Source organism: Amphiura filiformis, chromosome 16, assembly GCF_039555335.1.
Source record: "Amphiura filiformis chromosome 16, Afil_fr2py, whole genome shotgun sequence".
NCBI classification, from domain to species: Eukaryota; Metazoa; Echinodermata; class Ophiuroidea; order Amphilepidida; family Amphiuridae; genus Amphiura; species Amphiura filiformis.
In genome coordinates, this window is record NC_092643.1 from 19,734,388 (window position 1) to 19,747,957 (window position 13,570).

A 13,570-nucleotide genomic window follows, 5' to 3' on the forward strand; every position below is an offset into this window, starting at 1 on the left:
AATAAACACCTCCATTGATATTTTAGTCATCATCAATGAAATAAAAATCAAATCATTTTTACTGATAAATTTACATACATGTGGCATGATGTTGCTAATTATTCTGGTTTTTGAGATATTGGCAAAAATACTGTTCAGTCAGTCATTAATAAATTTCTCATATTTCAGTAACCCTATCCGATATTGATGGGGTTAGCATCAAAATGTAGCATTCGTAAACTGCCAGAAAATGAGGTAAAAAACTTTTAATTGAAAATTGCTGACATGCGACTCATTCCCCTTGATCATGTCACATATCATATGGTGAACATTTTAAAATTAGGGATGCAATGTGTCACAAATACATGTGACATGCAAGAAGTGCTTGTCGCATAATAGTAGGGTGGCCACAATGCTAGCTATTGTGTGTACCCCTGCCTACATACACAATGTATGGTGGAAATTGTAACAGATTCTGCAGCAGTTGGAAAACTTTTGGGCATTTTGAATTCCATATAATTTGTCTCCTAGTAACTTCTGTGCAAACCCGACTACCTAATTAGATAGAAAATTTTCTGCTTGTAATGAAGGTGAATATAGCATTTTTGTACGGTCACGCATAAAAAAGTTACGCACAAAATAAATTTTTGTCATCAAATAAAACTATTTTCCCAAAGATGTACAATTATGCTATATTCAGTTTTACAATCTAGACCCTCAGAGCAAAATCCTGTGCAAAAATCAGACAATTTGGTTGTGTAGTTTAGGAAATACAGGCCTTTGAAGGTCATAATTGGCACATAATAGCGCCCTCAATGGTGAAAATCACACATATTTACCTTAAAAGTCCTGGCAAAAGAGTTATCTTTGTGATTTCAGCCATTTTAAAATTGTTGTAAAGAAGCAAATATAGCAATTATGACCCTGGATTTTTAATATTTGCATAAATGAACATTAAATACACAAACACAATACATCCCATGCCTTCTTTGGCTTTATTTCCCACAATTATCGCTTCATGAATATGCAAATTTATGACAAAATCAGGATTTTCCTAAAAATGGGGTAAAAATGGCCACTTTTGTGAATCTTTAAAAGACTGTATCTTCGCAACGGATTGTCCGATTGAGTTGATTCAAAAGGTTTTTTAAATCATTTTGCAGAAGGAACAATCCTGACAGAAAAAGTAATTCCAGGGGTGGGTTTGAAATTTTCATGTGACCACCCTAATAATAGCAATTACTTTTACAATATATGTTTACACATTACACAGATTATGTTATCATATTGATAATGACGACTTTATAGTGTTGAGTGGTATTCTGAAGAGGACATGTTACCAAAGTCCATACATATAAATGCCATGTATCATGCTTAAGTTTGATCCATAGTCGCCTGGGATTCGCTCCTAATAGTAATAAGTGCCCTGTGTTGACAAGTGCTGCAGCCCGGTCCTTGGTGCAGTTAAAGTGAACAAATCTCTCTAGTTTAGTTGCGGAATAAATTATTAATGAATTAATTAATGTGAGGATGTATAAATCTACATCAAGTTTATGTACAAAATAGAGTATGGTATTCCTCTTCTAATGCTAAGGTTCTGATGTATGTGGAGCCACACTCTAGCTAAACTTTGAAAGTTGTAAAATGTTTTTAACCCAAGAAGTCAGAACCCACGTGGTAAATTTTGGTTAGGCAACACACACAAAAAAAAACCTTTAAAAAACCTAAAATGAACAAATGCCTAACTGCAGGCGGATAAATTTGCCAAGTAAGGTCAGTTGGTCAGGATATTTTTTTTAAGGTCCTGAGCCTATGGCTCTAAAACTCACTGAAAATTAACTTTATTATTTTCAAAACATTTCAATCAACTTCAAATGGCTCTGGGTCAATATTAAGGCCCAAAGAATCTTTTTCCACCTAATTTCACTTTCAAGTGCTGAATAGGATCATACAGAACAGCGCACAATGTATTTTTGTATAATGACAAATAACAGGTATTCGCTGTAGGCCAAGGTTGCTTTTAGTGGATCCAGTGTTGGAATTAAGCATTTATTTATGCGTAGCAAAATTTGCTTTCATTACTTTTCTCTTTGTACATTCACATAATTCAGTGTGTAAGTCTATGGCATAAAAATCCCACTCAACTCCAAAATTGTGTAGCAAATTGATAAAATTGTGTAGCATTTTGCTACGCGATACCAGCTATTTCCAACGCTGAGTGGATCTGAACTCATGCCTATAATATTGCAATGGGCACATGTATCTAGAGTGGTTGCTTGCACAAAACTGCACGGTAGACTGGTACAACTGATTAAAGTATTAAGCTGTTATTTACACATCTTTAAAAAAATAAATGTGTCATGATGATTTACGCAAGTGTAAAGTAACTTTATATAAAAACTGTATTTTTGTGTATTATTACTTTCATACCTGCACATCCACTCGTGAAATCCACGAAAATAAAACCCTCACAAAATAACAGCATAATACAGTACATTTAATTGGCAGATTGTGACTTTTAAACCATGCGTATTTAGGTATATTTTATTTTATAATATGAAATTCTAATTTGAAGATTTATAAATAACAAGGGATGCATATATTATTAATCTTGACGCGGATTTGACCCTGGTAACTCAGGACATGTCTTTTAAAAATCTTAAAATTTGCAATTTAAAAGAATCTGTTCTTTAAAAGCATCAAAAATATGAAATTTTTCCTGTGAAAAATATAAACCTGTATAATATTATTCTTTGTTTGTTTGTTTCTTTGAAGGCAAAGTTGTTTACAAAGGATATTCACATACACTCACAAAATGACTAGCATTAGTAGCCTGTTCTATGAATGATGAATAAAAGAGGAAGGAACTAATTAGACCCTAGCTTTTTAAATACAATATTTATCTTAATAACTGATTTAATATGACTGCCAAAATATTATTTGCAAAATCCAACCATACACATATTTAACTTTTTTTCACAATAATCCTGTCAATCAAATGGTAAAGTACATAGTTCAAAACATACTATCCCATGTTTTAAAATCTCATTAAATTTAATAATGTGTCTGAGTACAAAAATACAGAAAATTGAACAAAGACTGCCAACATTAACGCGGCTGTGTACTCTAGACATGGTTTCTTTCGCAAAATTGAGTTTTTTTGATAAGTTTGTACTTTGTTATGTTTTTTATAAATACAAGGAATGAAAATCCAGATTTGTAAACTCCAATATTTTAAGGATTTTATTTCACTATTCCAATCGTATTTGAAATTGAAAAGGAAAGAAAATCTTTGTTGTACCAGCAGGGTACATTGCTACAAACCAGCGCATCGATCGCGTTATGTCGCGCAATTTGTTAACGCACAAATACGCTTACGCATACGCAACGCTTATCTACATGCGCCGGCGCATCTTATGGAAGCACCACGGAAGCACTGATTTCACAAAAACCTAGCGGTCAAATGGCTCCGCTTTTAGCTGATAAAATGTGGGTTTTTCAAGTTCTTTCCCCGATTTAAATATCAAGTTATGAATGGATTTCGCTCAAACTTCTCAAGGGCTGTGGATTTACCCGATGCTCACGTTATATAAGGTAGAAAAACGAAAACTGCCGCATTCTCCTGTAAGATTCGATGAAAGTGCATAATGTGACCACTTTAAACTTCACCAGCCATTATTTCAATGTTCATTTTCTCGGTAAAATGACGATTTAGGTACACGATAACTCAATAAATACAGCATCTATAGGTAAGCAAATATGATCATCGTAAAAAGTATGATCGACTCAAGAAACGGTTTTCTCATTTTTTATATTTTGGTCTATTTATGATTTTAGGCATCATTTTGTGCAAATAGGCGTTTGTGAATTTTAAAAGTTCAATTTGATGCCTTATATGGTCAATATCTCAAAAAATAAGGCCAATATCAAAAAAATAAAAAACCGTTTTTGGAATGGAGCCTCAAGATTGAGCTAAAAACAAAATAAAATATTTTGGAAAGAGTGTTTTTTGTTATGATGTACCTAACAAATATTGCCAAAAACTCACTTTTTTGTGATTTTCTTCATAATTGTTGTTTTTACCCCAAATCTGTATTTATAATAAGATTTATTGATGTCTTGCCGTCATAAAAATGTATACTTTTATATATCTTGCGCGAATAATTACAAAGTTATTGCACTTTTACTACATGCATATCTGAGAGTACACAGCCACCTTAATCTGCCTGTAGTAAAATCACATTATTCACACAGCCAACACATGAAACACACGTGAGGAAACTCATCCCTTGTGCAGGCAGTCACGTAGTCATTGCAATTGCCTAGCAACCACATAACACAATGAATTGTTCCATATTTAGCCATTTTTTTCTTCTTCTTGGCTGCCTAATTGGAAGTGCTAGTAAAGGACTTTGTTAACCATATGAATTGTTTTAAGAGATACTTACCATAAATAATGCATTTTTTTCAAATTCAAATCATGTAAATATCTCTGTACATATTTAAAAGTTTATTACATGTACAGATATTGTGTCAGCTGAGGTATGATGGGGTATCTAATTCTTGCAATTTTGCAAAGGAATTTGTGTGAATCATTTGAATCTTGAAAAGTCTTACATCAAATTTGATTTGGGGATTCAAAACAAAATTGTAATGCTGGTGATATGATTTTTTTTCTACCCATATAAAAAATGTTTAAAAAGTATCACTGAAGTCTACCAGAAATTCCATTTGAATGAACATTGAGCACAGCTTTCAACAGCTGTATGCGATCCAACCACAATATACAATGTATATATATCGCATATCTTAAAATTCAATGCGAACACACAAATACTTAAGTTAAAATACTAATTCATCAGGAGTATGTTGGCATGGTTGGATTCACTTCCATGTTAAGCGCATACCCCCACACGCAGGCGGGTGGCAGCTGTGTTTATTCAAATTTTTACTGTAGATTACTACATGTATATTTCTCTTATTAACTGAACATGAAATGGCAGATGATCAAATCAATTTTTGACAAGTCGTCCTGTTTCCATACTCGCAAATAATTCTCACTAATGAAACCTTATGTCCATTCTCCTGGAACTGATTAGCTTGTGATCAGAACCCTTGCTTGCTATATTTGAGAAGGTCCAGTGCGAGACAAGTTATTAGAATCATGTCAAGCAAGTGCAACCACTGTCTAGAATTTTAAGCATTCACAAGCCTAGAAGTAAAACCACTGTCAATTCACGAAGTGAGCCTAGTAAGACCATAGTCTAGAAAAGCAATGTATACTGAATATTGATCACAAAAACAATACCAAATTCATTATGACAGTAGGATATGGTGAAAAGGAAACACAAATTGGTCAGCAGCTGGTTACACATAATGGCCAATAATAACCAGGGCTATCTAAAATCTCACACTACCAAGTCGTTACCCTACGATGATAATTGCCCAAGTCATTATTTGTAAATTCGGGAACAATGTACAAAATGTGGTTCAAGCATGCATCAGTTACATACATGTAATCATCCTAATTATTTCGGAATATTCCCTAAATTGGTATCATTATCATTTAATTCTCTGCAATCCTTTAAGTCAGTCCTCCGTGCCCATCTTGGCTAGCCAGTTCCCTTGTTTTGTTTGGTGTTTGTTTTTTCTGTGTTTTTGGTTTATGTTTTCTTTTTCTTTTTGCTGTTTTGGCCTCCCTTTAATTGATTGCTTTTGCAATATTGGGCTGTGCCAGGCCTATGGGGCGAATAAATAAATTTAAATACAATTTTATTTTGTTCTTGTGCAAAGATTAATGTTTAAATGCATGCTTGAACCATATTTTGTAACTTTGTTCTCAAAATTACAAAAAATGACTAACATGTACCGTCCGTAGGCAATTATCGTAGTAGCCTGAATGAAATGATAATCCCATTGAATTGTGTACTGGTCATTGTTGAAATGAGCCCTTCACTACATACAAGAAAAACAATAGCTTGACCATCATTGTTTCGGAATTACATTCTCTCTAATGCAAAAACATGCAAAAGTTTCTAGACCGAAAAGAGAAAACAGAAGAAAAAGGGTGCAGAAAATGGAGAAAATCATTAAAAATAACTTCATCTTTAACATCTGTGGTATACATGTACCTGATGGTTTTAACACTCATTACCAAACTAAATTGTAACCAAAATCATGTAAATTTCCATTCATTTCAACATTTAAATTACATACCTCATTTTTTCCATAAAACAGGCAGTACTGGTAATATAAAGGGCATTCAACCTTGTTTCTACAATGTATGGTGAACTGAGAGATCATAACTCATCTCATTAAAGGCCTTTTCACAGAACTTCATGCACTGTTGCACAGTCTACTGGTCTGTTGTTTACTCAGGTTGATCACTATATTTTAACAACAAACATTTTTTATTAACTTGATAATGATATAATTTATTATAAATTCAAATTGAGCTATGCAACAAGCAACATAGGCCTACAATTATAAATTTATCATGTGGATAGGAAAGATTGCAGCTTGCTCATTTTAATTTTGCACAGGTGCAAAAATCAACATAATATTATATCAATACCATATATATTATATAGCTTATATCAATTTATTTATTATAGAATTGTCATATTTCAGCTTGCTCACTGACCTTGAAACACAAGGTCAAATTCTGAAGAAAACATGTTACAACCAGAAGAGAGTGTTTTAGATCTAGAGACAGAATAATTAATGAGGTCAGTGTCATCAACTGCCTGAATTGAAATGAAAACCTTTTTTACAATTTTTAATACATGAGCATTTTAATTTAAAATTATAATTAAATATTTTGTTGACGATAGCTAAATTAGATGACACTTGTTGCAAGGTTAAAAATCTACAATACATTTTAATTGCCCACATGAAACATGACTGAGGTGAAAACTCAAAGTATCAAAACAGCTAATATAAATAAGGAAAATAGTGAAAATAAATCTATATCACTTGGTCAGTTGACCGGTATGGGATCATTGGTATCCCACAATAGCCTACTTCCTTTATTATTTGAATGTGGGAAATGAAAAATTGAGAAATGCCACACATGTACATGTAGGCCTATGCTCACCTAAGGTTATAAACTCAACTTGTGGTTTCCTGATCTTCTGGAAGTACATTATGTACTTTCTTTTCTTTGTTATTTTTGCAGATTTAACATTTGCATAGGAATTTTGAAATAAAACATTGTACTTGAATTTGTTAAAAGTATGCTCATGTGGATCTGCACATGCATCCATCTTTATTTTATAGCTTGAAATTCAATGGCTGATCAAAATTGATTAAATTTTTTTGAGCCATCATTAAAATTCTATATTTTTCTTATAAACCATATGATGAATGATGATGGTTAGTAAATCATAATGTGTTCATCAAACTGTGAACAACAATGGTACTTGAATGAAATTGAATAATTAATAGGCTTAATTGCCCAAGGACAGGAGTACTGGGCTATTATTTTTCATTAAGTGTAATTTTACTGTAGTGTTTGTAAGTTAGTGAAATTCATTTATAGAGGCTGCCTCACAATAATTGAGTTATCTGTATCTTTATATCAAAATTTTAAAATAAGTAGTACACAACTCAAGTCCAAAATTTAACATTTTAATAGTTGCTGAAATTGTTTACAAATTTTAGTCTGCACAATTGTTTTTTCTTCACATAAATTTTATCAAAGCAAACAAGGTACAGTAATTATATGCTAAATACTTGTATAGTTGAACGAGAATGTCGGCACCAGAGGCGCAGAGGGGATGAGACTATGATGAATATGATTGCTCATGTGCTTGCTAGCTAGGCGTGGGCGATATTGGCAATCAGGAATCATATTTGTATTTTTCAGAAGATAGATGACACAATGGCAACATAATTATATCAAATAACACACACTGGTTGGTACTAAAGCATCTAAGAAATGAATTTAAGCGGTCCATGTTTGTTTGCTTTTAACATTCACTCAGTGCAGAGTCACACTTGGGTCCTGATGGGACCAGGCTCAAACAAAATGCTTGTGCCAGGCTCAAACAAAATGCTTGTGCCAGGCTCAAACAAAAGCGTAGATATTAAAATCATTAATTATAATTATATTATGCATGCTGGAACGATTTTGAGCTTGACTTGCTTACTTCAATCAATGTGTGTGATGAGTGTAGGCCTACTGTGTACTAGACTTTGCTTGTAAATGTGAACCAGGTCTCTGTTGTTATACGCACAGCGTACGCAAGACCCTGGTTTAACAGTATATGTGCACACACATTATTTTTATACGCTTGTGGGGCTTAATCGAAAGTCATTATTTTAATATGTTTATAAACTTTGTCCTAAGTCACAAAATCCAATGACAAGAGCCCATAGTTTTTGTCAAACAAAGCTGTTGTTTGTAACATTAAATATCATGCAGGTATATATTTCTCACTAAATATCATTGCTAATCACATCTTCTATTTGGAGACTCAATTAAAGTCAATTTTATCAAATTTGTTAACTGCAAATTTTGCACTCCACTTTGACTTGATCCCTGGCCATACTGGTACTCCAGGACCCTGCCGTAACTCACATAGGTAAGGCCCGGCAAAAAACGAGATCTCGCTTTTCACGCCGTGATTCTCGCTATTAACCAATTATCTCGCTTTTTAAGAAAGTTTCCAAGCAGTATATACTTACTATAAAAATGTTGCTTTATGCCATAAAAGTTCGTTGAATTCCATGAAATGAACTTCAACATCGGAAAAGAGTGCAGAATTCAACAGCATTGCAACCACATTGCTAGGTGCAAAAGCCATTCTTTACTTAATAAAAATGACATTTCATTGCAAAGTTTAGGCCAAATATCGTTATATTTATTGAATTATTGGAATATTTTGACTATAAAACATAATTCAAGGTCAAATTTTTGTCACTTTTTTGCCGTCTGACGACAAGGTAGTAAAGGAAGCACATTCTCACTGTTGTCATTGACGAATCTGAACAACAGAGGGCTTTTTATGGAATTATTTTTTTATTTTTTTTTCGGATTTTCATATTTTCGAGGCGTTTTAAAGCTTCTTGTGCCATTTTCCGGGGTAAATCTCGCTTTTCAATACTTTGGATCTTGTTTTTTACTTCAAAAAATTGCGTTTTTTGCCGGGGCCTACACATAGGGTACCCGAGCACAAAATTACCTGAAAATCCCAGTCTGAATGTAAACAAGGGCTTCCACAGTGTATTACCATAGCTTTCAACACTACTGGAATTACAAAAATCTCTGATATATACAGCAACAGTTTTCCTTCTACATTTTCCTTTTTTTCCTGGTGCACCAACAGCTAAGCCTCCAAGACAGCCTGGAAACAATCCCCTTAGCCCGAGGCCTGATACCTACCTTTCATACAACCAGGAAACCTGTCGTCCAATTCCTCCTGTAGCTTTCGTGGTGACATCCAGTAGCCTACTTGACCTTTGATTCCATCTTCAACAATAGGTATAGTATCCCTCTGATTTTTGGTTGAGATGACCGTTTTGTGTTCTACCCTAGCTACATCTTTGGGATCTGTTAATGCCAGATAACTGCACAGAGAGAAAGGAAGGATGATTGTCTCAATGTTAACTAGATCTGCCTTTGTTAAGCACTTGTGGTGACTTCATCATGTGGTACGCACCCAGAGGGCATGCTTTTAGGGCTCAACCTCAGGGTTTAAATATAATTTTGCAGACAATGTTATCATTGTCATTGTGGTTTTCTTAAGTTTTAACAAAGAAAAAACAAGTGAATTTTCAATTAATATTATCTTGCAAAGTTTAATAACTTCAGAACTAGTTTGGCAGACTAAAGTGCCCTTTTCTCTAACAGGTCACATCTAGGGTATTTTCTAGGCACCAGACATTTGTAATAAACATGACATTGACAAGACATTAAAGGAAGGTGACCTGATATATTTGGAAAATCAAATTCTTTAAAACTTACGTATAACATAAAATGTCATCCCTTTCAAGCACTCATGCAAAAAGAAAATGTAAATGTTTTTTGTAAATGTGACTAATTCCTAATGGAATTACCGACATTTATACAGTGTGATATTGGTAGTCTACAGTGGATAAAATTATAATCATCATGATCATGTAATATATTGATTTCAAGTGAAAGGCCCTATTTTTCTCATAAACATATTGAAATTAGAAGTTCCATCTCAGTGTATTTCCCAAGATATCATCAAAAAACTGCCGAATTAGTCAAAACTATTGTATATACCATAGTTTTGACTAATTCGGCAGTTTCTTGATGATTTCTTCGGAAATACACCAATTTGGAACGCCAAATTTCAATATGTTTATGAGAAAAATATGAGCTTTCTTCTGATACCAAAATCCAGGCATGAGAATAGATATTGACAATAAAGCCTGAAAATCATTAATTCCCTATACTTTTGTACAGAGCAAGGCCAGCAAAAAAGCCTGAAATCAGGCAAAAGCCTGAAAATTCTCATGCCTGAAAATCAGCATTTTGACGAGGTAAAGTGGGGGATCAGATTTTCAATCAGGTTACCCACCTTTAATTGGCATATATATGCAAGGAGTAAAAATCTTGTTGTGAAATAGTGCAATTAGTAGTACACAAACAAACAAACACAATTCTTACCAGTTGTCATATTTAGGTAGTTTCTTCAGTAACCCATCCTTTTCTAGTTGCTTAATAAATGACTGATTTTCTTCTTCTGACCCATCACAAATATAAATTTGGTCTGGTTTACAAAGTCCTGCTTTTTCAAGTACGTACTGTCTTACATGTGGTTGTAGATCATTAAGGTTGCCGTTGGCAACTTTGATAGATGCAGCAGCAATGGCATCTGATGCTGCTGATGATTTGTGTCGTAACCCATGGTGGAGATGGGTCTGTGCGGCCAAACTCTTGGCAACATTGTATGTCCGGCTGTAAAGATACAAAAGGAGTAAGTCATGGTATTGCTAGTCCCAGTAACTGAGAACGTGACGACATTTACATTTACATTGGGTATTATCTGCTATGTCACAGTCTCAGGGTCCATCTGAATGTGGCAGCATATAAACAAGGGCAATACAGGGAAATTGGAGAGTACGAAACACGTTTCCCGTCCCTACATGTAAATCACAACTTGCAGTTTACTCTAAAACAAAGCCCTAAAGTATCCCAAGTATTTCTTGATTATTTGAACTTATAATGTTAAAAACAGATGATTTTCGCTGCAGTTTCTCTGCGCGACATGCTATTCATGGATTGGAAGGAACCATTTTAATGTTGCATTGTGGGAATTGGTTTAGATATAGACAGTTCTTCATATTCACGGATTCAAGCAAACGTATTATTAAAATGTATGAATAATTCAAATCAAAAATCAAACAGGAACAAAAAACCAACCCAATCCACCATATACCGCCTGAAGGAGAATTTATATAAACAACGCCACCACATGTCGATAATCTTGGTCGGCGCACACAAAGCTCTTTGTCGCTCATTAACAGGGCGCTCGTGTCAATCTGAGCAAGGGACTGCTGTTCTCAGAAACCGAGTGCAATAATAATTTTAAGCTTAAAACAAAATTACAAATTATGCTGGTTTTAAATTTTCCTGCGGCTTGCCACTTTTTAACAACAAACATTTTTGTTTCACTGCGCAGTCCCACCAGAACACTAGCGGTGGACCAGCGGCAAGACGATATATCGATCACTCCAATGCTTTACCCAAGGCAGAGCAGCAGATTGCTAGGAGTGAATTCAAGTCAACTCAGGAGCGGCGCTGCTCTTTTGAGGACAAAAACAGCGACGGCAGCAACTTGGCCTTCATACTCATAGTTATTCTGTTTGCGATAGATCACTACGGTACATGTTCTTCCCATCAAAATTGGTTTCTTTCGTCAAAATTTTGCTGTTCCATCTGGCCCCCGCCAACACGAATGGGACGCTTTTACTGGCATTGCACTCAATGGGGGAAATCACAAAACATGCCATAAAAGAAAAACCTCTTGATGAAACACTGAATTCCAAAAGTTTGATTTCTATTTCTAAAAATTATCAAATTGGTATTTTCTGTGCTGAGAAAATTGATTTGAACTGAAAGGCCCTGTACAAACCAAGTGCAATTCATGAATTGATGGAACAGGTCCGACCAAGAGAATTTCGCTCCCATTTAAAGAGATACAGACAACTTACAAACAGTTTACTATCAAAGTCTCAGACTCCGCATCAATTGTTAAACATGATAATTCTCTTGGTCGGGCTGACGTCACAAAGGGGAAATAGCCTTGTCAGTGTGCGCATGTGCAGTTCCCCTTTCTCGAGCTGGTTGCTATGCGCGCGCTTGTGCAAAAGGGGACAAAGTTTTCTCGAGCTGGTTGCTATGCGCGCGCTTGTGCAAAAGGGGACAAAGGGACAATGTTCCCAGATGTCCGACCGAGTGAATGAGGGCCAATTGTTCCATGAAAATGCGACAGGCACATTGGTCTGTTGCAGGAATGCTCTATCGTCATAATCGTGTATGCGAAGGCACGCAACGCCGACGCTGGCATGATTGTTAGACACAAACGATCCGCTCTCATCATCAAGACACGAATATATATGCGAGAATTCACAGCATACAATGCACTAGGAATTTCACTGTCATGACTGTTGCGTTGGTAAAAATACTAAAATAGTCTGTACTTTTACATGGCTTGTTTACTTTAAACTACAGTTTTAAACAGTTTTATAATTAGTCTGTGCATGGACGTACGTACTACGTACTACTACTAAGATTAAAAAGTTATAAATAATTATTTAGTACGTCCATGGTCTGTGCTGTATGCTGAAACCACCGGCATTACCGCCACGCACCGGCCCAGTGTCATTCATTGTCATGATGATCATGTTCAACTTCATGTTCATGCCGGCATTCATCATCATGCATTATACCAGGTGGTGTTCATGATCATTGACAAGTTGTTTTGTACTACTCACCGCGTAAATATATTACGTAAGCTTATTAAAGATGACATGGTGTTTCGCTTCTTTGTTGCCCCACTTCATTCAACAAAAATCCTCAAAATTGTTTGATACTTTTCCTTCTTTCAAATTCTTGAAAGTTCAGAAAATGCATGCCCGATTATCAGCTGATTCTGTCTGCACGTAGCGATCGTGAAACAAGAAAAATTATTCAGTGACCTCTGGACCACCGACCCGCGCTTGACCTTTTTTATATTTGCATAAAATTAACGGACGCTAAACTGGATTTTCGGTTTTTTCCATTAAAAAAATGATCAAAATTTAGAAATTTCTTCTTTACTAAACAAAATAAAAATAAAACAACAGTTACTTTGTTTATAAAAATTTGACACCTGCGTTTTTAAACATTTTCTGCAGAGTCATAACCCAAGTCAAAATTTTTATCAGCTGGTCGAAAAAATTTCCATAGAGGGGTGTGGTGGTTTTCTGAAACGCTGATTGGTTCATCGACTGGAGGCACGATCAGAATGACGCAATCCCGAACACCACACATTTTTGATGTCACTATTTTTCCCTGAAAAAATAAAAGTTATTTATCCGAAAGTACTAAACCTGCCTCGCCGAAGACCTACCCAAA

The 13,570-nt window shown here is 34.9% G+C and overlaps 1 protein-coding gene across 1 annotated transcript in view; it reads right to left on the minus strand.

Annotated features, from left to right (window-relative positions):
• LOC140135690 (phosphoenolpyruvate carboxykinase, cytosolic [GTP]-like) overlaps window positions 1–13,260 on the minus strand; it is a 41,902-nt gene extending 28,642 nt beyond the window's left edge. Inside the window, exons 1-3 of the mRNA XM_072157277.1 lie at window positions 12,949–13,260; window positions 10,619–10,909; window positions 9,365–9,549 (exon numbers count right to left, since the gene is read on the minus strand). Coding sequence (XP_072013378.1) covers window positions 9,365–9,549; window positions 10,619–10,909; window positions 12,949–12,986 — 514 coding nt within the window. The 5' untranslated portion in view covers window positions 12,987–13,260. The remainder of the gene's footprint in view (window positions 1–9,364; window positions 9,550–10,618; window positions 10,910–12,948) is intronic.
• Window positions 13,261–13,570: the final 310 nt, after the last annotated feature.